General features: G+C 43.0%; 1 protein-coding gene across 2 annotated transcripts; it reads left to right on the plus strand.

Moving 5' to 3' along the window:
- The first annotated feature begins 217 nt into the window (after nt 1–217).
- Nucleotides 218–25,120, plus strand: TTLL12 (tubulin tyrosine ligase like 12). Of its 2 annotated transcripts, XM_048501398.1 has the most exons (12): nt 219–485; nt 7,684–7,859; nt 9,768–9,966; nt 12,451–12,610; nt 13,738–13,871; nt 14,907–14,983; nt 17,412–17,528; nt 17,631–17,825; nt 19,496–19,607; nt 22,512–22,663; nt 22,901–22,982; nt 24,966–25,120. In XM_048501398.1, the coding sequence occupies exons 1-12, from the start codon at nt 366–368 to the stop codon at nt 25,101–25,103; spliced, it is 1,662 nt and encodes a 553-aa protein (XP_048357355.1). In that variant the 5' UTR covers nt 219–365; the 3' UTR covers nt 25,104–25,120. The 2 variants fall into 2 exon arrangements, with proteins under 2 accessions (XP_048357357.1, XP_048357355.1); XM_048501400.1 differs by lacking the exon at nt 24,966–25,120 and having other exon boundaries at nt 218–485; nt 22,512–22,687; nt 22,832–22,938.
- Nucleotides 25,121–27,048: the final 1,928 nt, after the last annotated feature.

Here is a 27,048-nt window from a genome sequence, read left to right on the forward strand (position 1 = left end):
TGCTCCTGGCTTTACCTAGAAGTAACTCGCGACTACCGAGTTCAGCTCAGTGAGACTTACTCCCAAGTAAGAACATAAATCACAACCTGAGAGGCTGCAACGGAGGAGGATTTTCTCCCGGACAAATGCGATTAGCATCTACGTGCGTTTAATGGTGCAGAAACCAGCGGCGTTTCCAGTGCGCGAACGTGACCAGACCATCCCCGGGCAGGCGCCGCGCGCGCGCGCCTCCGCCAAACCCTGCCCAGCCCAGCAGGAGCGCTGGGCGGCCGCCTTGGCCCCGGGTCCTTCTCCTCCTCCTGCCCCGCCTCAGCTCCACCTTCCGCGCTTCCAGGCCTGGCGGGACCCGGAGCGAGAGCCTAGGCATGGCGGCACCTCCCTCGTCCACCTACGAGGCCTTCGTTGCGCTGCACGGGGCGGCGCTGACCGCCTCTGCCGTCCCGGCGCGCCACTGGCCCAGCCTGTGGCACAAATTGGAGAATGAGGTGGGTCGGTGGCGAGACTGGAAAGTGGGGACGCTTCCGTGCACGGACTGAGGCCTACGGAGAGTCAAGGAAAGCCCGCCTGGTCTCCTTGCAGTGGGCCCCGCTCCTCCCCTTCCTCCCCTCCGTCTCCTGGGGTGAGGCTGGCTGGCTGGCTTTGCAAGGGGTCCCTTGCGGGGCGCCTTCTCCAAAGCCACGTTCCAGCTTCTGCAGGCTCTGAAGGAAGCCGGGACGGGGAGCCTGCCTGGGGTGTTGATTGACTGGCCGCTGATCCCCTTTAAAGATTGGTTAGGGGGAAGAAGAGGAGAGAGAGACCTTTTTTTTCCTGGAAACCCATTAAGTCAGATTAGGGTCAGGGCAGCTTTGCTTTTGGGGGCGCAGCGTCTTGTTATGGGTACTGAGCAATGGTAAAGTCTTTCCTGAGGCTAGCCCATGTAAGAAATATATTCTGTAGTCTCAGGTGATGGCTGCTGCTGGCCCAGGTTGCAGGTTGGTTGTTCAGGGGTTGCCTTGGGAAGGGGCCACAAAGCCTCCCTGGTACGGGGCAAGGGTTACCACTTTCCTTTTGATTTGGCCCTTGTAAAGGTGAGAGGTGGCTGGTGGGGCTGCTTGCTTCAGTTCAGAATCTAGAAACTTTCTGACTTGAACATGGATGGAGGAAATTCAGGTTCATCTAGAACACCTATAGAGCTTATTGGAAAGTAAAGTGTAGATCAGGGGTAGGGAACCTGCGGCTCTCCAGATGTTCAGGAACTACAATTCCCATCAGCCTCTGTCAGCATGGCCCTACCCCTGGTGTAGATGAATGGGGGAGACAATGGTCTTCCCAGTGATGTGATGTCACTCCTTGGGTCAGTAATGACCCGGTGCTTGTGCAGGGGACTACTTTTACCTGTTTAAGGTCTTCTGAGGTGAATCACGATACAATCCTAGTTGGAGTCACTAGCCCTGGGGTCCCCAATCCTTTTGGCCCTGTGGCCACCTTTGAAATTCTGACTCAGTGTGGTAGGTTGCTGAAGGAGGCAGAGCCAACCATGAAATGTCAGGGGATGGAGTTATGCATAACTTACATTTCAAACAGAATCTCTGTTTAACAAGGTGCTTTTTAAAATGAACGTGGTGTTTAAAAATATTTTTTTCACATACCAAATGCGTATACGTATTGACCTAGATAAGAACCCCTGGTTTCATTTTGAAGGCATCTAACCTGTCTGTCCTCTTCACATGAATTGGGCAAAAGCCCCACTTGGCCCCTCCAATTTTCTAAAAACAGTTGGCAGGTGCCAGGGAAATAATTGGTGGGCACCATGTTGAAGAGTCCTGTTCTATCTCTTGGGCAGTATGTGTTCCTAGAGGCTCTGTGTTTAGCAGCTTCTGGAAAGAATAGCCTGCAGGTCTTGTCCGTCTGTCCTGTGCATCATGTTGCCAAAGGGTTGCAGATCATTATATTTTTGCACGCTTTCTGAATAACATCTAGGTTCTTGTAAAATCTATATATCTATACTCCTCCTTCTCTCTTGGATCTAAGCAGCTTGCAAAACTTAATAAAAAAAACATTACAGATGAAAACCAACCCCAACCCTCCCAGGCTGATGTTCTAATCCCATCACAAGTCCAGACAAGCAGCACCTCTTGAGCTTTCCAGCTAGAGTGTGAAGGATGCCTTCCCACTCTGCCCTCCAGGTAGGACAGCCAGTCCCTGATCCTCTGGAAAGGTGTATGTAAATTCTTAGAGCTTCCAGCCAATGAGAGTCCATGGATCTTTTGTGCAGCAGGATTAGAAGATGAGGAATGGAGTCAAGTAGTCAATTAGGACTCAGGCAGAAAAGTAGACAACTGATCAAGATAGGTTGAAGAAGCCTTTGTTAGGTCGGAGGCACTGAGTTGCATCTGGGGGAGAGGATTGAGGTAGAGTCTGAAGATACCAGCTAACCTTATCTTCAGAATCTGAATTGGGGTGATCAACCTGGGGAGTCATAAAGTTCAAACTCCCGTTATCCCTATCAGTATTCAGAAAGCAACAGTGAAAGAATCAGGGATAAAACCACTGGGTGTCTCTCATGAGAAGAAGCAGCCTGCCAGTTTTGTAGCTCCGGGCATGGGTGTAACCTTGCATCCATACTTAAACGAATTGTGAAGTTGCATAACTGTTACGCTTTTACAAAGATTCAACCAAAATAAGTGGTTTAACCTTATGTGGAAGAGACAACTAATAATTGTTAAAACAAGGGGTCTGTAAATAAAAACAAACGGTAGAATGTATAAATCATGCCCCGAAAACTTGGGGTGCCATCTGCAGGTCCACACAGTAACTTTTTATCCAGCCTTTTTAATATCTACAATTATTGGCCACTCACCAATACACGCTTATTGTATGCTAAACTCCACCTGTCAGCAATTGTGAAGGTTAGAGAGCTTGACACAGAGCTTTGCCTGCCAAGGGATTCCAGTCCAAATTTGCAAAAAAAATCTAATAATTAAATGATTAAAAACGAAAACTTGCTGAATCTGATTGCAGTTTATGAGGGGGGAAATCTCACAATGCTGTATTGTGAGATTTCATCTGCTGTTTGGGAGCTGCTTAGCAACTCCATGAATGCTGCTAAAACAGGGAGGAACTGAGGTGGAAGTGCCTCAGGAGACTTGAAAATCATAATTTAATGCTGGATAAAGTAAGACCCATACTAATTCTTGCCCCCTTAAAAAGTCTGTAGGCCTATGAAATAAATTGGCTTTGCAGTTCCTCTTATAAATTTCTAGAGGCGTCTCCCACTCACCCCAGATAGCCTATTCTTCGGATTTGGAGCTACAATCAAACATGCATAAGATCAGATTAATGCTGGGTGGGCTGTCTTAAGCAGTGGAATGGTTGGCGGGCTGAAGATTGTATGGGCAGAGACAATCCTCTTGATAGGGACATATGACAGAGATAGCCCTTTTGATACTAGGGTCCTAGGCTATGAAGGGCTTTGGAAGTCATAACTGATCTGGCAGCCATTGTACCTGTTTTTAGAATAGACAAGATATGATCCCATCAGTCAGGATATTACAGTGCTCAACCTGTAAGGCTGCAAAACAAACAAACAAACAAAAGGATTAGAGTGTCTTGATGGGCTGAGTCCAAGAAAGAGAACTGATGAACCAGATGCCATTACAACCAACCTGCTTTTCGGACAGCAAGTTTGGTCAGTAAACACCCCTAAGCTCCTAACCTGCTTAGCAAATGCTAACTTCGTTCCATCCACCAGAAGCAGGTTCAGTCCATCCATAGCATCAGCCTTCCTATCCAGCATTACCTCTTTCTGACTTCAGCTTTTCAGTCATTTAATCACACCCTCAAAGCACCGGTTCAGGACCAAGACAGAGGTTGATGATGGAACACAGAGCTTTTTGCTTATTGTTGACATCCAGCTCCAAAGCTCCAAACAATCTCAGTTCGTGTCATCATTAAAGATACAAAAGAGCATGAGTTACAGAGTGAAATCCTAGCACACTCCACAGGATAGATTCCCCCACCCCCTGCTCCTCAAGTGGAAACTTTTTGTGTTTGATCAGATTTCCGCACAGGTGGTAAAGAGTTCCCCAGGGACACTAAAAACAGCGTCCCTAGGGAGGGGTTCGCACGGCCGCCACCGGGCTCACAACCCTCGAGCAGCGCGAAGACACTGCTTTCGAACCTCGCTCCCTGAGTGAGGTTTTTCGGAAGTAGCATATTCCAACTGCTGTCATGCGAACAGCAGCAGCTGGAAGACACCATTTCCCCCGCACTGTCCCTGAAAGCTTACCTCATCTCCTGGCTTCCGGCTCATCGCAGGGGCCAGGGGACACACATCCCTGACCTGCGACTCCAGAGCTATCACTCCAGCCTGCGGGGGCGTGTCCCGTGGCCTCTGTGACAAGCTGGAAGCCAGGAGACGACGTAAGCATTCAACAACGGCGCAGCCTGTGCAAAGGCTGCGCCGCTGCCTGCCACCCTCCCGGGACCGTCTGTGTGAACGGTCCCAGGGGAGTGCGTCGGCATTGTTTATGCCGACGCATCCCCGCACCATTGCGGTGCAGAAAGGGCCAGAGATGAAAGGCCAAAACCATTAAAGCATTACTTCCCTGTAGCACCCAACACCACATACAGACCAGTGGGTAAGGATGATGTGGACAACTGTATCAGGGGTCACTGATAAATCTGCCAGTGTCAGCAGGGATGGCTACACCCTCTTCAGTTTTAAACAAAAATCATCCACCCAAGGAAGCTTGGCATAGATCAACAGCATCTCAGTCTTGTCTAGATTTAGTTTCATTTTATTGGCCATCGTTCTTCCCAGTACTGTCTCCAGGTACCTTTTTGGGACTTGGTCAAACCCACCAATTCAACTATTGTTGTTTTTTTAAATTTTTTTACACATATTATTGTTGTTGTTGTTATTGTTATTAATAATAATAAGAATTTGGATTTCATGGACCGCCTCATCCCCGAAGGGCTCTAGGTGGTTTACAACAACAACATCCATAATCAATAATTAAAACAACAATTAAAAACCCTTAAAATTCAATAAGCAGCGTACCAATCTCTAAACAGAGACAGCTTAAAAATCCCATATTGGTGGCGCCCGTTCCTAAGGTTGGGAGGGGGCAGCAGTGCCAAAAGATGAAAAAGGCATTGCCGCGGATGGCGAAATATGGCAGGGGCCTCACAAGGGGTCAGCCTTATAAACATCACCTACAGAAAAAAGGGGAAAAAACCCAAATCTAATCTCCCCTCCCCCATTATAATAATAATGATACTTTTAAAAACCCACAATTCAAGACATCATGACATACATGTATGGTGACTTCCAGCTACCTCGTTATGGATCCGAACTCAAATCTAGTTTGGTGCTTATAGCTGATATCAGCATTCCCTCCACTTGTAGTCCTAATAAAACTATTTTAATCCATCTGCTGTTTTCATTTAAATCTCAAAATCCTGCCATTATTTCTCTATTTGTATATGCTGTCAGTGGGTAGTCCCCAAAGAGTTTCCAATCTTTAAGGAAATTGTCCATATCCTTGTCTGATATAAACACCGTCAGTTTTGCCATCTCTGCATATTCTGTTACTTTTGAAATCCAGTCTTGTTGGAATTTTATTGTCCCTCCATTTGCATGCATATAAAACCCTTGCCGCTGTTGTTGTGTACATAAAAAGTCTTCTATAGTGATCTGAGATATCCTCCCCCACTAACCCCAACAAGACTGCCTCAAGTTTTTCCTCAGTTGTTATTTTTATAATTTTTTCTTTTGCTTTTAAAATCATATTCCAAAACAATTTTTCCTCTTTACATGTCTACCACATATGAATAAAGAACCATCCTATTGTTGACATTTCCATCATTTGTTTGATAACCCTTTGTACATTTTAGACAATTTTTTCAATGCTAAACTCCATCTATACATCGTTTTATAGTAGTTTTCTTTCAGATTATAACAAGCTGTAATTTTCAGATCTTTTTTCCATAATCTTTCCCACTGTTCCACTTGTATGTTTTTCCCCACGTTACTAGCTCATTTTACTATCACTGATTTTACCCACTCTTCCTCCGTCTCTCACTTTAGTAGCATCTTATACATTTTAGTAATCAGTTTATGCATAGGTTACTTTCAGACTCTGCCATCTACATGACAGCTGTTAAAGAGAAGTAGAGCTGTGTGTCATCTGTGTATTTGGTGCTGCCTCACTTCACATCTTTGTTTCATTAAAAAACAAACGAACAATGAATGGATGGATGCCATAGCATCTGAGGCAAGCTTGTCAACCTCAGACAATTATTCCTAGGAACAATGTGAGAGCACACATGTATGTGTTATTGATTGTGTGTGTGGTGTGTGTGTGATAAATAAAACTACAAATATATATAATAATCCAAGAAATCTAGTTTTGAATTGACTAGATTAACCAGATCAAGTCAGACCCAAATAATTATTATCTATATGATTTTTTTTCTTAAATGTTGTAAAGGATAGTGTAATCATCAGTATGGTATAGAAGAAACAATGCAAGCATTGCCTTAGCAGTGACAGTGAAACTAAGATGTCCTGCAGTACAATTCTAAAAAGAGTTACACCAGGAGTGTTGAACACTTTTGTTACCAGGGTCAGATATGATGTAAATGTGACTTGGTTGGACCTGGCCGGTGCGGGGAGGGGGGAGGAAGTGGCTGCCTCGACTGCCAAGCCCGCAGCAGTCTCACCCGCCCAGATCGGGGGGGGGGGGGGGCGCCTGCTGCAGCTGGCAATCTCTCAGCAGGCTCACCAGCTCAGAACAGTTCTGGGGAAGATTGGTGGCACTGGGGGGATGGTGGCTGCCACAGCTGGTGAGCCTGCAGCAGGTTCGCCAGCCCAGATTGGCACTGGGAAAGATATCCAGCACTGGAGGGTTGGATGCCTCAGCTGGCAAGCCCACAACAGGCTCACTAGCCCAGATCAGCACCTGGGAACGGGGGGGGGGGGGTTACCATGCCAGATTGGGAGCAAGGGGGGTTGCCACAGCTGGCTCATGGTGGGTCCTCTCAAGAGGCTAGATCTGGCTCCCAGGCCTCATGTCTAACATCCCTGAGTTGTACTCTTCACCATTCAACAGTCATTTACTTCAGTGGACTTCAGTAGAAGGGTGCAGTGTGACTTAGGATTGCACTACCATTACCTGGATGGAAAAGAGTTACATCCTGTTAAATAGATGCCTCTATTCTGTTTTTTTTTTCAGGTAGACAATGCCAAAGGCAGAGGTGTGGGTACTTAGTTCTGACCCTTGGTTATATGCCAGCAAAAAGGGAGAGTCACATGGCATATCAAATGAACACTGATGCCAAATTTAAGTGATGTATTTTCATTGAGAGTATAGTATGTATGAACTCGGACTCTAATCCCTACTCAGCAGAACTAGTAGAGGAGGGAGTTGGGGGGGGGGGAGCTATGAATATCAAACTCTTCCTGCATATGTGTTTTTATTATGTTGCAGACATAAGGTTCACTGAGCAGGATAGGTGGGGATGAACTTCCTACTGCCTCCCCGTGGCTTGACTGTTCTTGACCCATCATGCCCAACATATGAATAATCACTGTATAGCAGTGAAGTATTCATCATGACTTTATAACTTTCAAGTTCTACTCTTAGACCCCAGTTCGTGGTGTTGCACGTCACCTAACAGAGTTCTTCGTTGCGATTTCAGGTGTTTGATGCTGGTGAATATTTTGGAATCATGCAAGTGGAGGAGGTGGAAGAAGAGGAAGGGGGTGATGAGGACATGCAAGAAAAAATGGAAAGGAAAGCAAATCCAGGGAATGAGCTCTGCTACAAAGTGATTGTGACGAATGAAAATGGACTTGAAGCAGCAAACCCTAATAGGTAAGCCATCAATTTAGATGCACTCTGCATTCTGAGTATGTGATGTGGAAGAAACAAGGCAAGTAACTTACGCCTGCTGTGACGTCCGCCTTGGGCACCTTTGAAGACAGCATCCCCAATCTGAAAGTTGCCGGCTGGGGGAAAAGGGGGTCTCTCAGTGCAGAGAGTCAAGGGAGGATCAGGGGACCCGGGGAAGAGCTGCCAACCACAGACCAGGTGGCTATGGAACCCCTACCTCTCACCGCTCAACATCTTGACGCCACATCCACCCACGACCACAGTATTATTTTCTTAGTTAAAACATTTAGCTAAAGCATTCATTTCTATTCTTACTTTCTTTTCATAGAGAGCCTTCAAATCAGCTTATAGAAATAATCAGTCACAAAAATAAATGAGGCAAATATATATGCAAAAGCTCTAATTAAATACAGTCAGAAGCACTAAAGCCTGATCAATGGTTTAAAATCCTGAAGGAAAACATTTACAGTGTTCCTTCTTATAGAGTAAAGATTTGATACAGTAGTGTGTTTGAGGAGATAATTCCACAGCAAGGGCACCACCACAAAGAAAACTCTGTTCATTTATCACTGCTTTGACGCTAGAAAATGAGGATGTTGACTCGAGGTTTTAGGATGTCTCAGAGAACAGGTAACTTGGGTCATGTGAGACCTAGACCCATTCTGCATGGGCCAATAAACATGGATATAGGACAGTAAAAACCCCTTTTTTGGGGGAAACTTTTGCACAGATTCCACCCTAAAATGAGTCCATGTTATTTCCCCCAAACCAAGTTTTTTGAGAATTGTGCTCTTAGCCGGATTCCGCATGGGCCAAAAACAGCAGTGTGAAAACGGTGTAAACCCTTTTACACCGTTTAAAATCTTTTCACACTGTTTTCACACCGTGGTTTTTGGCCCATGTGGAATCCACCTTAGTGAGTCTTTTAAAAAAAATCCCAGGTTGCATCCACTTGTAAGCAAATGGCTGGACAAGAGGCGCTTTATTCGCCTCCATCTTCCTTTTTAAAAATTTCGCATATTGTAAGACATCAGCATGGCTGTGGAGGTTCATTTGTGCATGCCTGTATAGCTACGCATCTGTGGGAAGTAAAGGAAAAGGCACATCTCCATTTGAAGACGCGACAGCAACCCAGATTGTTTCCGTGTGCTCCAATCGCAGCCTGCAAGGATGCATGTGAACGCAAAAACACGAAAACGGGTTACTCGACTGCAACCAGTTATATATTTGCTGTGCGGAAGGGGCCCTAGGCTCCCAAAGGCAAATAAAGCCCATATCTTGGTGTCCTCTCCCCTTACCCAAAAAGGTATTATTAGTGCCCAAAGTTGAGTACTGTACTAGAACTGGAATTTTTCATGGACCTTTCATGCTACTGCTCTCAGTTTTTTTTAAAAGGGTACTGGTGATATTTCTCAGGAAAGTCAGAGTTCTGGTTATATACATAGAAAACAGCTAAGCTTTGTCCTCACTCAGAGACTGATCATGAATGGAAGGGAAAGCAGAAAGGGAGATCTGTTTGAAAATAAACATCTAAACCCGTAATAAGAGTGAGAGATGGAACCATGTTCTTGCAGCTGTTGATGCTATCAGTACAGAATTGTAGCACTTCAGTAACTATTTTTGATCCTCTTTGATCTGAGATTGCAAATGCCTTAACAGACCAGGTGCTCAGGAGCAGCAGCAGCAGAAGGCCATTGCTTTCACATCCTGCGCGTGAGCTCCCAAAGGCACCTGGTGGACCACTGCGAGTAGCAGAGAGCTGGACTAGATGGACTCTGGTCTGATCCAGCTGGCTTGTTCTTATGTTCTTATTTGGAAAGCATAATGGAGACTTAAAATTACCTCTGAACATTTTGACTTACGCAGCATATTTTGTTCTTGTCTTCAAAGCATTTTTCTCATTGACCATGCATGGACATACCGAATTGAACACGCCAGCCAGCAGCTGCGTCAGGTTCCTGGTCTGCTTCACAGATTGGCCAGTTTGATGGGTATAGACTTCCATGGCGAAGTACCAGATGAGACAGTTGTTGACCAGGTGTTGGAGGATATGTGGAAATACAATCAGACCTATCAGCTGTCTCATGGGGTAGGAGGATCATACGAATGTTAAAATTGTTAATAGTCTTCTAAGAGTATTTTGGTGCTGCAAAAGTTTCTTTGAGATCATCCTTACAACCATTAGTTCAGCTTTTTATTACTGCACATAAGTCAGAAGAGAGAAATTCAGTAGAAATTGTTGGTGAAGAGAAATTAACTATAAGGATTTCTTAAAAGCTGAAAGGGGGGATATAAATACCTTTCTAATGCTATGTTTTAATGTTATCAGCAGGGTACTGTGTTGAAGTGAGTTCATTTTCAGACAAATTTTGCTGTAGAGAGTGTGGGGGATAGCATTGAAAGGCACATATGTGGCAAGTGTATGACTTGTGGGTCAAGGGGGGAGGAGAACTGATGTATATGAAAGAACAGAGTCAACAGAAAAAGATTTTAAGGTGAATGGTTCCTCCCACTTTTTAATCTCTCAGCCAGCTATGTATCCGTATGTCACAGCAGGCCCAAACAAACCTGTCACAGTCCGGATTCCTATTCTGCTACCAGGACAAAGCAAGAACTAAAAAAGATTATTATTATTATTCATTTTTTGTAGGTTACTGCTGCTATAGTTTTAAGGTTTTGTATTGTTTTTAATTGGGGCTATTCGATTTGTTTTATTGTCTTGTCATTTGCTATTGTACACCGCCGTGAGCCCTTCGGGGGTAGGGCGGTTTAACGAATCGAATTAATAATAATAATAATAATAATAATAATAATAATAATAATAATAATAATAATAATAATAATAATAATAGTTTAAGATGGTTCTGTAGTTTATGATTATTCCCATTATATCTTACATGTGTGTAATTGGTTGTTAAGGAGTTAAGCATTTAAAATACATTCTGGAAAACAATTTGTTGTGCCTGTTTAAGAATTACAATAAGCCATATATGGAACCTAAATTGTACTCAATTGCTTGATACTGCAATACTGTTGATTGTGGCAACAAAGACATATCTTCTGTCTCTGAACCCATTTATGCCCTATCTTCAAAGTCCTGGTGAGCCTGTCATTGCTTTCAGTGCTTGGATTTGGATATTGGATAATTATGTGCAAGGAATGAGAGATGCAGAGGTTTCTGAAATGAGAAAATGTGCTTCTCCAAAAGGGCAACATGTTTTGTACACCCTTCTCCTTGTAGATGAGACTGCACAAACTGCAGTATAGTATAGGGGGGGAGCAAAGTGAATGTGGTAGCTAATTGAAAAGCTCCAATAGAATCTCTGCATTGAGTGCAGATGAAGTTCTAAGTAAGTATAATGTGATGCACGCAGAAAAAAACTCAGGTTTACTTATTTGCACATGAACTGGCTGAAACTGAGGGAAAGAGATCTTGGGGCTGCCATAGATAGCTTGCTGAAAATGTTGATTCAGTAAGTGGCTGCAGTGAAATCAGTAGCAGATTTCACTTTTAACAATGAACAGACTTTATTCCTGTCTGCCAGGTAGCACAAAAGCAGAGGTTGGAAATGGGGTGGGGTGGGATGCTGTCTCTGTCTTCACTGTATCCAGCTGTTTCTGAATGATGATACATTGCAAGGAAAAGAGAAAGTGCTTTTGAGAAACAAAAAAACCCTCCACTGAAAATGAAAGTTAAAATTGGCTTCAAGCAGCTCTTTAAGATACTGTGTAGAAAACTGACTCATCTCTGTTATATGCCCGGGGGGGGGGGGGTTCTTTATTTGAAAACTGGCCATGGAATGGAATGGAAACTTGCCAGTTAGTAATCCTAGTTGGGAAATGTTTCTGTACTGTAATAACAATTAAAATGTCTTTTAAACTTTTTTTTTTAAACCTGTACAATTAAACAAAATTAAATACAGTTTTCCCCTCAGGCAAAGAAAATCAAAAAGAAAACACAAAATTTAAATACTGGTTGTGTCACTTCTTGTTATGCTGTATTTATTGATGAGTTGTCAAATGTTTTAAATGTTTTTACTTTGTTTTAATCCTGTTGTCCACTGCCCTGAACCAATAAGGGGAGGGCCTAGGATATATAAATAATAATAACAACAAAGAGAAAATGTGGGTTCTAGACATTTTTGTAAAGTCCTTTTGCTGTTGTCATTCAGTGATATTATCTTGGTCTCTTATGAGGGGTGGGGTGGGGGACGTCATGAGATGTGCCATCTTAGAGCACTTCATCACCATGGTGATTGCCAACACAAATAGCAGATATTTTATTGGAGCCTCAGGGACAAAATATTTTGCCTTGAGTGTGGGGGTAATTTACTTTCTCTTGGAGCCTCTACCAAGAGTTGGGCCAGGGCAATCTGTAGATCAAATAAATTGAGACCTTACTTCCTTGACTGAAAATAGATGTAATTTAGGCACAACAAATAGGACAGGTGGGAAATACGCATTTATTAAGATTTTAAAGTGCATATCAGAATAGCATCTTGATGGACAGTCTTCTGCACCATTCTGCCATTTGTGTCATGTGACTCTGAGGGTTCTTTGGTTTTTTGTACAGACTGCCGAAGAAAAGGTTCCTGTCTGGTACATTATGGATGAATTTGGATCAAGAATCCAGCACTCAGATGATCCCTCTTTTGCAATTGCCCCTTTGTTTTACATGCCACAACAGATTGCTTACACAGTTCTCTGGCCCTTAAGAGACCTTGATACTGGTGGTAAGTGTGTGTGCATCAGATATCTTCTTTGTAGCAATGCCTGATGTGCAAAGAAACTGAGAAGAAAACCCCGCTGGGAATGGGCAAGCGGGCAGCTACAGAGAGTTAGTGACGCCTCTGTCTTTTTGTGTCACCTCTTGTCTGTCCTTAGACTGATACCCTCTGGTCTGATACCCTGCTTCTTAGAAGTCAGTTGCAGAGACTGTTCCTAGCTAGCAAGATAGCAGCGTACTAGCTTTTAATCTTTCCTATCCTAAATGTAGTTTCTAATAAACATTTACCTTTTACCCTTTTCATCAAAGTATCACCAGTCAATCTTTTGAGGCTTTTCATTTCTTTTGGCTACAGCAGTAGTCTTTGCACATTCTTCCTTGATGATATCACTAGTTTCAACACATATCTTCCAGTTCATGTTCATTTGAAGTTAGTGATGCAAGTCTTTTACATCGTCTTTACATTCTTCGGGAGTTCTGTATTTTGGCACTATGAATGTTCTAATGTTTTTCTTCAGCTTTATTCTGATTTCCAACATTAACAGTGAATGGTCTGTATCACAGTCAGCTTCTGGTGTTGTTTTAGCAGAGAGAATACAACTCCATCTTCTGCTTCCGATTATGTAATGTGATTTGGGTATTGGCCATGCAGTGATCATCATGTATACAATTGTCCTTTTGGTTTCCTGAAATACATGTTCTCAGTGAACTACTGGTTGTTGTCACAGAACTCTGTGAGTCGCTGTCCCTCTCCATTTCATGCTCTGAGCCCAAATTTTCCAACAATATCTTGTTCTACTTTGTTTCCCACTATATATGCTTGCCTATAAAATTACATCAATTTTATTTATTTTGTACTTTATATTTTGTATTTATTTTATTATTTTGTATTTTATTATATTTTATTTATTTTGTATTTTATATTACATTATTTTATTTATTTTGTATTTTATCTATAAAGCGGAATTGTACCTGGCATAGACTGTAATGAAGAAATGCATTCAAGTTCCATTGTTTTTAATAACTCATCTGCATATTTTTTGCACGTACCTATCAGATGGATTATTGCAGTGTTCCCATCAGTGATGGATAAGTTCACAAAAAAATTTATATGAACTTTTCACTTTGTTACAGAGGAAGTAACCCGTGACTTTGCCTATGGGGAAACGGATCGTTTAATCAGAAAATGCCGGCTTTTACCATGGCTACCAGGAGTGTTTCAAGATATCAACCACTTTATCAGGGAGCCATCAGATGAGCATTACCAGGTACAATTTCCACTTAAACCAGTTATTTATTTGTAGGAGCTGCTTGTTCTGCAGCTCAGCTAACTTTGGCATTCATTATCATGTACCCAGGCTCTGCTTCTTCACAAAATCCTGGGAGTGAAGTTCCAAGCACAGATGTAATGCCAGTGGCCTTCTAACTATATTTCAGAGATCAGAACCTTTTTGTGGGTTCACTCTGTTGTGTGTGGAGCAATACTTTTTAAAAAACCAAACAGGCTGGTCTGGTTTCAAATGTGCAGTAAAACATGAAACCCCCATTTAATGGAGACTGTGTGTCCATATCCCAGATGGGGACTGGGGTGATCAACAGGCAGATGTTGATGATCGTCACCATCTTCACAGTCTCCTGTAAAGTATCTTGAAATGTCAATATACAAAAAAATTTCAGACTGCCAATCACTCAAAATATATTTTGAGAGAAGAGTCTTGACATGGATGGCCCTGGGTAGACCAATTGTGTCAAATCTCAGAAGCTAAGCAGGGGTGGCACTGGTTAGTATTTGGATGGAAGACCACCAAGGAAGGTTGCTATGCAGAGACAGACATTAGCAAACCACCTCTGAACTTCTCATGTCTTGAAAATCCTACAGGGTTGCCATAGGTCAGTGGTGGCGAACCTTTGGCACTCCAGATGTTATGGACTACAATTCCCATCAGTCCCTGCCAGCATGGCCAATTGGCACTTTCCATCACCACCCACCAGCAGAGACTTTGTACAGCTTCTGTACAGGAAGATTAATTGAGGGAGACTATTTGCAGCCTGTGTGCTTGTAGCTTCAGTTTTGTTTGCGCTCCTGAGAGTAAGCCTTGTTGTACTCAGGGGGCATATGTTGAGTAAACACTCAAGATCTGGCTGCAAATAATTCTTACCAAGTTTCCCTATTCTGTTTTCTGAACTGTGAGTGAACCAGCTTCCATAATTCTGGGGGAGGGTTATTTTAATTTTCATGTCAAGGTTGTAACAGCCTTCGGTTATCACCAGTAATAAATTTGACTTTTTTTGTTTCGTTTTAGACAATTTTAGATGAAAACAAAGAAAAACTACCAATTTCAATAAAGCTTCCTATGTATGACACAGATAAAGTTTTCAAGTATGTATTTGCAAACGCATGGCTTTACAGCAAACAAACTTTTGTGATTGCTTTTCAGCATTTTATTTTTAAACTCTATTTTAGTATGAGATGTCCTGTAGCAGAAAAGAAAGGAGACTGAAATAGGAAGCTTCTTGCTCTGAAATTTTTGAGAATGGGTAGTTTGTGTGAAATTGGACTGGTTTATAGGATATCAATCCTATATTGGGTGTGGAAAGACAAAAAATAGTGCTATAGAATTTGTATATAAATGATTTGGAATTGGGAGTGAGCTGTGTAGTAGCCAAGTTTGCAGATGACACAAAGTCATTCCAGATGGTGACAACCAAGGCCAACTGCAAAGACCTCCAGGGGGTTCTCCACAAATGAGGTGAGTAGGCAACATCATGCCAACTGAAATTCAACATAGGTAAGTGATGCATGTTGGAATAAAGACATCCCAACTTAAACATATGCTGGTGGAGTCTGAATTGGACATGACTGAGAAGGAAAAACAACTTAGGGTCATACACAGTAGTTGTCAAAAAAGATGAACTCCATGATGGGAGTGATTAGGAAAGGGAATGAAAATGAAATGGTCAGTATTGTAATGCCTGTGATGTAACCTGATTTGGGACACTATGTAAGATTCTAATTTGCATATCTCCAAAAAGATGGCCAGAAGAGGACAATCAAAATGGTTAAGAGTTTGGAGCACCTTTCCTGTGAGGAAAGACCCAAAAGTCTGGGTTACACATTATAAAATTATGTATTGTATAGTTACAGTAGGCCCTGTAGGCAGTGGTGGGATTCAGCAGGTTCACACCACTTTGGCAGAACTGGTTGTTAAAATGGTGCTTGTAAATAACCAGTTGTTAAACTATTTTAATTCCACCACTGGAACCGGTTGTTAAATTATTTGAATCCCACCTCTGCCTGTAGGCACTGCTTTCTGACATGGGGTGTATGTGTGTGGAATTTACTGACTCAACGCAGGTCTCAAGTTACTAGATCTTCATGAAAATTTCATTTCTCTAGCTTTACTTAACCCCATCCTAAGGTCATACAAGATTTTGCTGCCACAAGAAGGTTGGAAATTGGAGATATATTTGCCTAGTGGCCTGGTTGAACATCAAATGCATGAATCACAACTTAGCATAGAAACTATTTGGCATATTTGTGGATTTAAAAGTATAAGTATCTTAAATTTCAATAAGAAAAACAGTAAATGTATTCAGTACTTGAGAACTACCATATATACTCATGTATAAGTCGAATTTTTCAGCACATTTTTAATGCTGGAAAAGCTCCCCTCGACTTATATGCGGGTCATTAAATTTTTTTGTGTGTTTTTACTTTGCCGGCCAGCAGGGGGCGCAGTTTTTATGCTAGAGGCACCAAAATTTCAGGGTACCCTCAGAAGACTCTCCTGATGATACCAGCCAAGCTCGGTAAAGTTTGGTTCAGGGGGTCCAAAGTTATGGACCCCCAAAGGAGGTGCCCCATCCCCCATTGTTTACAATGGAAGCTAATAGTAGATTTTTCATTTCTGATAATATCCCTCTTAAAATCTAAGTTGGGTTACATTTGGACATACAGATGATGATGAGGAATCCAGTTTTGAAGGATTTTAACTCTTGTGTTTTAGCTTGGTTGCTGGTTGAGCTAAGGTTTTTGTACTTCTAAAGTTATTGTTGATACCATATTGTTCTTGTTGACCCTCTTTTCCACTTACAGAGCCAGTTTACTGTTTTTCTTTGAAATTAATATTCAAAAACATTTAACCTACTGATGCCTCAATTGATGCTGCATTTCCCACCCTCGACTTATACGCGAGTCAATAAGTTTTCACAGTTTTTTGTGGTAAAATTAGGTGCCTCGACTTATATGCGGGTCGACTTATACACGAGTATATATGGTAGATGCAAACCACCACAACCTATGATACTATAGCATGTGTATCTTTAATTTTTGCCATCTAAGAGGTATGAAAAACAGAACTTGAAGATAGAAGGTAAATTCTGTAGTAAACAAACCAAAGGGTATTATTTGAACCAAGGTGCTCTCATGGAATCATGGTAGCACTGCCAGCATGTTTGGATATTAAGCTAAACTTGATAACATTGAAAATACTGAACTCTTGAATGGTGCAATTCAACATTATAGCACATTAATTATTACCAGAATTATGTACATTTAAACAAAAAAAATTGAAAATGTTCTATCTATCTACAGTGTGTTTTTAGTGTTCCCCGAAATTTCCCAATTTTTCCTGCTTAAAAACGTTTAGAAAGTCCTTAGATTTCATGGTGTGCATTTGGAATGAGTGAAATGCTTTTTGTAAGACAAGTGTTTTCTCACACTCAAAAATGTCAAAGAAATAATTCTCAGAATTTTTTTCTGGCAGAATCTAAAAATCCCTTTCACTGTACATTTTTCCTTTTCTCAGAGTTTATACGGACCTTCAGCAGGTGCTTCAGAATTTGACTCACTCACGCTTTGAATTTACTGATGCTGAGCAAGAGGCGGATATACTCTACAGCTTTTCTCACTTCAAAGATTACAGGTTACAGCAATTTCCCTGCAAGTAGCACATTTTCTTACCTGTCCAATATGCACAAATTTGGCCTTAGAGCTCTCTGTTTTTACACATCATTTTATTTTGTAGGAAACTAAGTGAAGAAAGACCTCATGTGATGCTGAATCAGTTTCCATGTGAGAACCTCTTGACAGTGAAGGATTGTCTAGCCTACATCTCAAGACGGGTTGGAGGCTCTGAGGGGCCAAAATGGTTGCCTCATACTTTTAACCTTCTAACAGAATTGCCGCAGTTCATCAGTTACTTTCAGCAGCGTGAGAGAAGGTAAGCACATCATTGTAGTACAATACAAATAATTGCTCAAACACACATATGGTATCTCTGGTTTTTCTGTTGAAACAAAATATGCAGTTTTATATATTGGATTTGCTGCTAGCTCATTTTGCCAGTATAAAACAATCCCATCACCTCAGTGAGTCTCTTGGTGAACTCAGCTTTTTCCATACTTCAAAAATGTGTCTGATTTTGTGTGAAAAATTCTTAATGGTCATGTATGTAGTAACCATGTTTCATTCTACTTTTTGCTTTCAAAATACCACGGATGAAATCTAGACTGCTGCAGGATGTCTTCCGATCCCTTGTGGGAAATTTTCATTTACAGACTTGCAGGAGAAAAGTCCTTCCTGTACCCATGGTCTGCGATCTCTCTGAAGCAGCATGGTATGAGATTTGAGGAGCTCCCACAAAAACCAGTATGCTCCCCTTTCTCACATGTGCATGGAATCTGTTTCTGCTTGCACATGCAGAGATTTGGAGCCCAGCCTAAGAATTAAATTATGACTTGGAAAGGAAAGTGAATCCAACACACTGTACTCCAAACCCAGTCACTTGGCTAGCAGTGGTAGAGTAGAAGCTTGGAGCCAAAACCACACTGTGCACACTTTGTACTCCACACCTCCTAAACTGAGATGAGAGGGCAGAAGCTGCTGAGAAGGGTGGGGGGGATCATTCATTTGTTTATCTCAGCATCTAGGTGGCTCCCAGCAGAACAGTAAACTAGCCACAGAGGAAAATAAAATGACTACCAGGAAAAAAGCAAGCTGGCCAGAGTGGAGTGGCGGGATGTTTATTCCTGGCCCAGGAGGGCCAGCATTGCCCAAAAATGGATGGAATCAGCAATCAGGCAATGCTGAAGATGGCAAAACTGTCGTGGGGGCTTCAGAGGGGGCAGGCAGTCTGCGGCTGGCACCCCCAAGGCCAAAGTATAAAGTATATTTATGATGATTTTAAGATTGTTTTATGTGTTTTATAACTGTACCCCTCCCAGGGACTTCAGTGATGGGCAGGTATTAAGTATACAGAAAATAGATAGACTGAGAAATTGATTTTTATCCACAGCCAGCTCACTCTCCTCTGGGCACATTGGAAGTCTTGCTTGAGCATCTGGGCCTCATGCTGGATTGAAAACAAGAAGGCAGAGAGGGAAGTAGCTAGCTGGCTCAGAACATGCTTCTGCATTGGGAAACCTGGGCAGCCTTTACCACCCTTGCTGATTCTTGAAAATGATGTGGCAAATTTAGGCGGCAAGTAAGCAGAAGTTTGAAAGGCAGTCCTACATTCATCCGTGTGCAAAAAGTCAGCTTGCTAATCTCCCACGTGGGACTGCACAATAACTGCAACAAGGAAACATGGTTGCATTATGTTCAGTGGTCATGAGTGCAGTGACATGTCCCTCTCTCCACCTCTGCTGTGAGCTTTCTAACTTTTTGGTCTCTGGCAGCGACCTCAAGGAATTGAGGGGTAGCCCAGTCCTACCATCCTTCTCTTTGAAAGGGCGGGAAATTGGCATGAGGGAACACCTCACATACTGTAAAGAGCTTCAGAATTCTCCACACCAGGCCTGTGAACCCAAGATGCCCTGTTATCCCAGCCAGGATACTATTAGGAGGAATACTTGTTCAGTCTCCCATCTCCTCCCTTGGATTTTATTTTAGAGGAGAAGACAATCATTGGATATGCAAGCCCTGGAACCTGGCCAGGAGTCTGGACACTTATGTCACCAAGAGCCTTCACAGTATCATCAGGCAGAGAGAGAGCAGCCCAAAGGTAAGAGTGGAAACAGGCTGTGTAAATGGGGCATCTTATTGCCAAAAGAAACCAGTGAAAATGGTTTTTTCTTTAATTTTTTTTTAAAAAGCAAAGTATCTGCTGCGTCATGAATACGTTCTTAATAGACTGTGATCAGAGTTCTTCACAATAGACATCACAGAACAATATCTAAAGCATCTCTAGCTGCGTTTGAAACAGTAATAAAAACTTCATTTGATAGTATTGTAACATGTATTACTATTATTGTTAATCCTAGTTACTATATTACCTGCCTCACTGCTTTTCTCCACTCTAATCAAGTTTTTGCAGTTTCTTTTCAAATTCGTCGTTTAGCTTACTACATCAGAAATAAGTAATCTTTAAAATATAGTTTCTCACGCTGAAGAGGACACCTTTGACAGATTTTTTCCAGCTCTTTTGAGACCACTTTTACCCTGATCTTTTTTTGGAAGCCAGTTTTTGAATCTCCTTTTCATAGTATGTAATATTTCCATCTTATTTTCTTTGTCCTGCCCACTTCCCCCCTTTTCCAGCTCACATTTCAATGACAGAGCTATCTTCATTGTTAAACCATTCCCTTGCCACACCAGTGGCGTCAGTTTTTGAAAGCCCTAAAATATCGATATAATGCTGTAGTGTTGTGATGATAGTTTCACCAGATTCTCTGAATTTCAAGCTTTTTTTTAAAAAAAAGGTAAGTCTTTAGTGCCTTTCCTAACAGAGATATGCCTTTTCCCTTATATCTCTGCAATGAAGAGGCTAGTCAGTGGTGGCGAACCTTTGGCACTCCAGATGTTATGGACTACAATTCCCATCAGCCCCTGCCAGCAAGGACAATTGGCCATGCTGGCAGGGGCTGATGGGAATTGTAGTCCATAACATCTGGAGTGCCAAAGGTTCGCCACCACGGGGCTAGATATTTACTGTATTAAAATGAAAGCTGGGAATTCAGAGAACCTGTTGAAACTGTCATCACAACACTACGGCGTTATATTGATATTTTAGGGCCTTTTTTAAAGGGAGGTGCTGTGAATCCACCAATAATGACACCAATATTGACAGAACCCTCCCTTGAAAACCCTCAGAACTTACTCCAGAACTGTAAACATGCACAGGGAGGGTGGATGTGCAAAAGAACCTTTCCCAACTGTTTCTAGAGCTCATGGATTGACTCCCAAGAAAATCAGGAGTAACTCCAGCGGGCAGGAATGGTAAGGCGTTATATGTGCTTAAGTGACTCACCGGGAGATCTGCAGTGCCTGATCTATTGATCAACTGGCAACACAGGCCTCTTTGCAGAGCCCCAGATCTAAGTGCAAGCCACAGCCCCTGTGTGTGACTCAGAGACTGATGAGGTGCCTGATATTGTGACTGGTCAGATTTTTGTCACCAGTTCTGAAGAGTGTCCATGGCCTTTGGATCTTCTGTATTCCTTCTGTCCCGTTCCTGTTGGATCTGAGGGGTGTTGGGTCTCACTTTTAACTCTTTTTGCTCACGTGGTTCTGAGAAGAACAGGTGGAAACTACAACTAAAAGTCTCCCTCTAGGGATAGTGTAATCTGGCCGGCTTATCGGACCTTCATTTGTTATGGAGCAAAACCAGTTGAATCTATGCGTCTGTTTCTTTAAGATTTGGTAACAGGGCTTTAAATGGTCTGTAGCACTGCCGTTCGCTAGTCCAGTCCCATACCGCGAACAGTCCGTCACAGCGCAAACTCCTGCGGCAAAGGTTTCTGGTGTTTATCTAGAGGGCTGTTGATTCCAGCACCATCACGGCATCCCGAGCGTCGGTGTGAAAACGGTGTAAAACGGTAAATGTTTATACTGTTACACCATTTTCACCACTGCTGCTTTGGCACCGCGGTAATCTTCGAAGCTGAATAGTAGGAGAACCTTTGGCACTTCCAGATGTTATGATTCACAATTCCCATTAGCCTCGCCAGCATGGCCACTGTCGCCTTGCTAGGGCAGGTAGCTTCACGGGAATTGTGGTCCATAACGACATCTGGGAGTGCCGCAAAGGTTCGGGCTCACCACGGGCCTAGGTGATGGAGTGCTGCTCCATCACCTTTGGGTTTTACATAGAATTGACTTTCAGAGTAGGTGTGTTTTCCCCTCACTCATCCCTGTGATGCCAAGGATTTTTTGGGTGACTTTTGCCATTTTATACAGTGTGCAGAATTGACTTGTATTGGCAGTTGAGCATTTTCTGGGCTGTGTGGCCATGGTCTGGTAGTTTTTGCTCCTAACATTTCACCCACATTTAGGCCTCTGAAGATGCCAGCCCTAGATGCAAATGAAATGTTAAGAGCAAAAACTACCAGACCATGGTCACACAGCCTGGAAAATGCACAACAGCCAATTGATTCTGGTCATGGAAGCCTTCCACAATACATTGACCGGTAATGTTTTCTTGGAAAGTACAACTTTAGGATGCAAATTATCACGTGCATTGGGAAGATTACCTTAGCATGCCCTTTTAGCATGTAGTAGGAGTTTTTCATGAGGACATATTCATACTTGCAATTCTTTTCTGTGCTCCTCCCCACCATGGAGAAGTGGTTTCATCCACAGAAAGCTTCACCATTTTATTCCGCTGAGTGAATAAAACTAGATCTAAGTCAGTTCAGAAGTATTAACTTAGCATATATGTTTATATGACTTTGAATATTGGCCTTCATAGAGTCCTTTTTTTGAATGGAGAAGATTCAAGGTGACAGAGAGGGAGCAAGCTTTAAATTTGTTCTAGTAGGTAGCAAGTTATTATTTTTATTGTAAACTGCCCTGGGCCTTCCAGGGAAAAGTGGTAAATAAATCTAATAATAAATAAAATAAATAAACGTGTCTGTTACTATAAATATTTTATGGAATTATGGCTGTTCTTGTCTTTATTTTGGTTTAGGTGGTGTCTAAGTATATTGAGAACCCTGTGTTGTTTCATCTGGAAGATGTTGGTCTGGTTAAATTTGACATTCGTTACATTGTGCTTCTGCGATCAGTGAAACCGCTTAAATTGTATGTTTATGATGTGTTTTGGCTACGATTTTCAAATCGGTAAGAACCAACTCTGTTTGTAAACATAGGCTCATTCCGCACATGCAGAATAATGCACTTTCAAACTGCTTTCAGTGCTCTTTGAAGCTGTGCGGAATAGCAAAATCCACTTGCAAACAGTTGTGAAAGTGGTTTGAAAACGCATTATTCTGCGTGTGCGGAAGGGGCCATACTAATTTTGTGACATTGCTGAACTTTCAGAATCTGAACTAACTTTTTTCTTTTTATATATAAAAGGCCTTTCTCACTTGATGATTTGGATGACTATGAGAAGCATTTTACAGTCATGAACTATGCGCCAGGGGTACCATTAAAACAAGTGAGTAAATGATATAGAAAAAGGACAGCTTGTCCGCCAATGAACATTAAGAGCATGGTGGCATAGGTAGTGTTAGTTTGAGTGAGTTTGAATTCCCCACACACCATTTTATCCACAGGTTTGATCATGAGGGCATATTCTGCATCAACTTGGGTAAAGCTTGGCAGAATGTATTTGGTCAGTATATGGATGGGAGGCCTTTTTTTTGCTTCTTGGAAGAAAGGGGGTCAAAATAGAAACTGCTACCGGAGTCCAGCTAAATCAGGGATAGGCAACCTTTACCACTCAAAGAGCCATTTGGACTCGTTTTCCATGGCCTCGAAGATCTACTGAGCCGGAGAGGCGGCTCCGCACAGAGCCACCGCTGGTTCGGCCCCTCCACTCACCTTTCCTTCCAGCACTGGGAGGCGGAGGCACCAGGCAGGGAAACCCCCTCAGCCGCCTGCACCGTGGGGCAGAGGGGGGATGGCGGTCGGGGGATGGCGGTCGCGGCCTGCCTGGTGCTGCCACCTCTTGCGTTGTGGGAGACAGTGGCGCTGGGCAGGGAAACCCCCTCTGCTTTGCTTGCTCCGTGGGGCAGAGGGGGGATGGTGGCTGTGGGGATGGCAGAGCGGGGATGGTGGCTGCTCTGGAGGGACATCCCCACTCTACCCTCCAACCTCCAGGGATCAGAGGGCAGGGTGGGCATGTCCCTCCAGTCCTCCAGAGCAGCGCTGGAAGGAGAGGTGAGTGGAGGGGACACGAAAAGCTGCGCCCTCACTCACGGAGTCTCCTTTGGTTCGGCCCCTCCACTCACCTTTCCTTCCAGCACTGCTCTGGAGGGCTGGAGGGACACGCCCACTCTACCCTCCAACCTCCAGGCCACGCGGAGCCACAGTATAAGGCTGAAAGAGCCGCATGCGGCTCCGGAGCCTCAGGTTGCAGACCTCTGAGCTAAATGAAACATGGGGTTTACTCTGCAGAAGCAAAGGCAAACTACCAGCTTCTCACAAAACATTTGTACAATTTGGTATATATGTGGTATAACCAGGGGAGGGTTTTTCATAAGTGGAAAAATTCTCAAAGGTACTATATACTTCTAACTGTTCTCAAGTCATGCAGGTTGTAGCCTGAGGTCAGTGGGGGTGTCTCCTCGTGGTCCCATCACCTTCTGAGATTCGGGGGGTTGGGACCACCCAGAGGGCCTTCTCTGCAGTGACCCCAGCACTTTGGAACACTCTCCCCTCAGAGGTCCACTAGGCACCGACTCTAGGAGTTTAGATGCCTGACCTAAGACCACCCAGGAATAAGGCTGACCCCTTCTGAGTGGTGCCTCCCCTTCCCTCCACCCCCCATATTCCCTTTTTGTTGGGGATCTGTACCAGCTCTCTCCTAGGTTTTAGATATTTTTATAATTTGTATTTTATATAATTTTATAATGGTATTTTATGTAATTGTATTTTAAATTGTGCTTTTATGATTGTAACCCACCATGGGGTGATGGACAAGATATAAATTTGCAGAAATAAATAAAGAAATGAAATATTTTGTTAGAAGAAGTATGTGGCATTAGCTGAGCATTGCTGAATTTAAAAAGAATAGATTTATGGCAGGTGATATACTGAAGGTAGGGCAAGGGGCCTTCCTTTGTCTCAGGAAGTGGTACCTGAAGAAAGGTCTTTAGCCTCACTTTATACAATCAAGCGCCTGCCAGATCTCTCCCTGTTCTGGTGTTGAGTAGTTCATTCTGCTCATGCTACATATAACTTTCATCTGGGAAGCACAATAAATGTTACTTAGATTTGTGCTTTTGGAGCTTTCTGGGGTTGAAATGCAAGACGTCAGCCTGTGCATTTAAACAAAGCATTTAGTTACTTTTTAGGAAAAGAGATAGAAGTATAACAGCCTAAATTGCAAGGAGCTTGTCAGACTGGGAGAGATGAGAATTGTAAAACCTATGCTTAAAGGATAATCATGGATAATCAGTTGACATGTTATTTTCAGATTCACTATGACCAGTTTATTCCCCTCTTTGAGAAACAGTATCCTGAGTGTTCTTGGAAATCCGTTGAAGTAAGTCACTATCAATTAAGTGGTATAATTTTTCATATTTTGTTAACATTCTTGGAACCATCATACTGATTCAGTGGCTTGTGAGCCACCTGTGGCTCTTCTGAGCACTGTTCCCAAGTGTAGCACCAGCGCGTTCCCACTTTGAAACAGTTTCACAGGGTCTGGAGGACAGATAAGCAACACACTCTAGGCACTCTGTCAAGTATAGAATTCAAGTACCTGTATTTTTCAACAGCCCCACATCCACCTCCTTTGCCTCCCAGGACCCAGGTGGCTCCCAGGAAGAGAGCAGTGTGGCCCCAGAGGGGGGAGGGTACATCTATCACCGTCATGGCAACTGCTCAGGAAAAGAGCAAGCTGGGCCAGGTTGGGTGCTGCTGGTTTTCTGTTCCCTTTCTCCATAGCCAGCTTGGTCCCCTCTGAGATCCTTGACAATCTGACTCCCTTCTCTAGCTGAAGAGAAAACAAAAGGCCAGTGAGGAAGCCCTTCCCCCAGTTCCCTGATCATGCAAGAGCTGGTCACGATTTAATAGCGCTATCTGTCCAAAGGTACTCTGGCAATTAACAAGGTCATGCTTGTATATTTGATATTTTTATTTTGTATTATTGTATGCATGGATTTGGTGGGTGGAGCACAGGGCATATAGTAGCCATGAAGCTCTTTTGGTTGGTGGTAAATGTGAATGGGACTCTCCACAATCAGAGGAAATACCACTATCTTAGAGTTTCTGTTTCCTTCTATAGGTGGAGTATTTTAGTAGTGATGGCTAGTATGTGTGGGAGAGGAGTGGAGGGTACTTGACCATTCCCCCCTTCCACACAGTAGATGATCTGCCCTTCTTCCTGCTGTGGCTACCAGTTGCTGTGTTGGAACTCCAAGAAAACTGTCCCTCTAGCCCTTATTTTTTGATGACTCCTGATGCCATCTGAAAGTTCCCCAGATGTACACTTCAAGTGTGAAACAACATTCGGTGTATTTCCTTTCCTGTTGGAACAATACTTCATGGAATGAAGACCATGTGGTTTTAAGCAGCTTATTTAACAAGACTGGATAAGGCCCAGTGAGCTCTATAGTCTAAGCCCCATTTACAGGTCTCTTATTTAAAAAATTAACTCCTGAGATTTGCTTACTGTTTCGATTTTCAAAAACTAGCTTTGTGAATCTGTAGATTTGTCTGCTGTGTGGCCTTTTCAAGATTTTTGTGCCATTTTAAATTGTCTGCTGTTTAGGCTTTTGCAAGACTGGAGTTGTGCCAACGCTTTTAAAAAATTCTCCTTTCTGCCTCTTTCCCTCCTTCTTCATTGACTAGATACAATTGTGCCTTGATTATTTTTAATAATATCAACAACGAAAGTTTATTCTTTCTGAAAGTGAGTTATAGGAGAGGGTTTTTTTATTTTTCCTTCCTTGGGATGTTTAAAGTGAAGGATTTGCTAAATGTTTTTATCGTTGTGTCCTTTTCCAGTGAAAGAAGATTTAAGCGAAGATTTGAAGCTTCGCCCTTTTAAGCAAACAGTCCTTTCCAGGAGGCTGGGTGCCTGGCCGCGGCCGCATGGCTGTGTCAGCCTGTTGCTCCCATGGAGGCTTCCTGGCAGTGTGGGGAGACTTGAAGCCCAAAAAAGTCTCCCCACTGTTTGGAAGCCCCCCTTGGGCTTAATGGACTTGCACCACTTTTTTGGTGGCAAAGGTCCTAAGCCTGGGCCACTGGTACAGTGGCAGCAATGGCCAGGAGGGAGTCATAAGAACATAAGAACAAGCCAGCTGGATCAGACCAGAGTCCATCTAGTCTAGCTCTCTGCTACTCGCAGTGGCCTACCAGGTGCCATTGGGAGATCACATGCAGGATGTGAAAGCAATGGCCTTCTGCGGCTGCTGCTGCTCCCGAGCACCTGGACTGTTAAGGCATTTGCAATCTCAGATCAAAGAGGATCAAGATTGATAGCCATAAATCGACTTCTCCTCCATAAATCTGTCCAAGCCCCTTTTAAAGCTATCCAGGTTAGTGGCCATCAC

The sequence above is a fragment of the Sphaerodactylus townsendi genome, linkage group LG06, assembly GCF_021028975.2.
Source record: "Sphaerodactylus townsendi isolate TG3544 linkage group LG06, MPM_Stown_v2.3, whole genome shotgun sequence".
NCBI classification, from domain to species: Eukaryota; Metazoa; Chordata; class Lepidosauria; order Squamata; family Sphaerodactylidae; genus Sphaerodactylus; species Sphaerodactylus townsendi.

Bases quoted from the DNA above. Each gene is read 5' to 3' on its own strand.
- TTLL12 (XM_048501398.1), top strand. From the start codon at position 366: ATGGCGGCACCTCCCTCGTCCACCTACGAGGCCTTCGTTGCGCTGCAC. The intron at 7,860-9,767 runs GTAAGCCATCAA...TTGTCTTCAAAG, and splicing joins GAAGCAGCAAACCCTAATAG to CATTTTTCTCATTGACCATG. The intron at 12,611-13,737 runs GTAAGTGTGTGT...ACTTTGTTACAG, and splicing joins AAGAGACCTTGATACTGGTG to AGGAAGTAACCCGTGACTTT.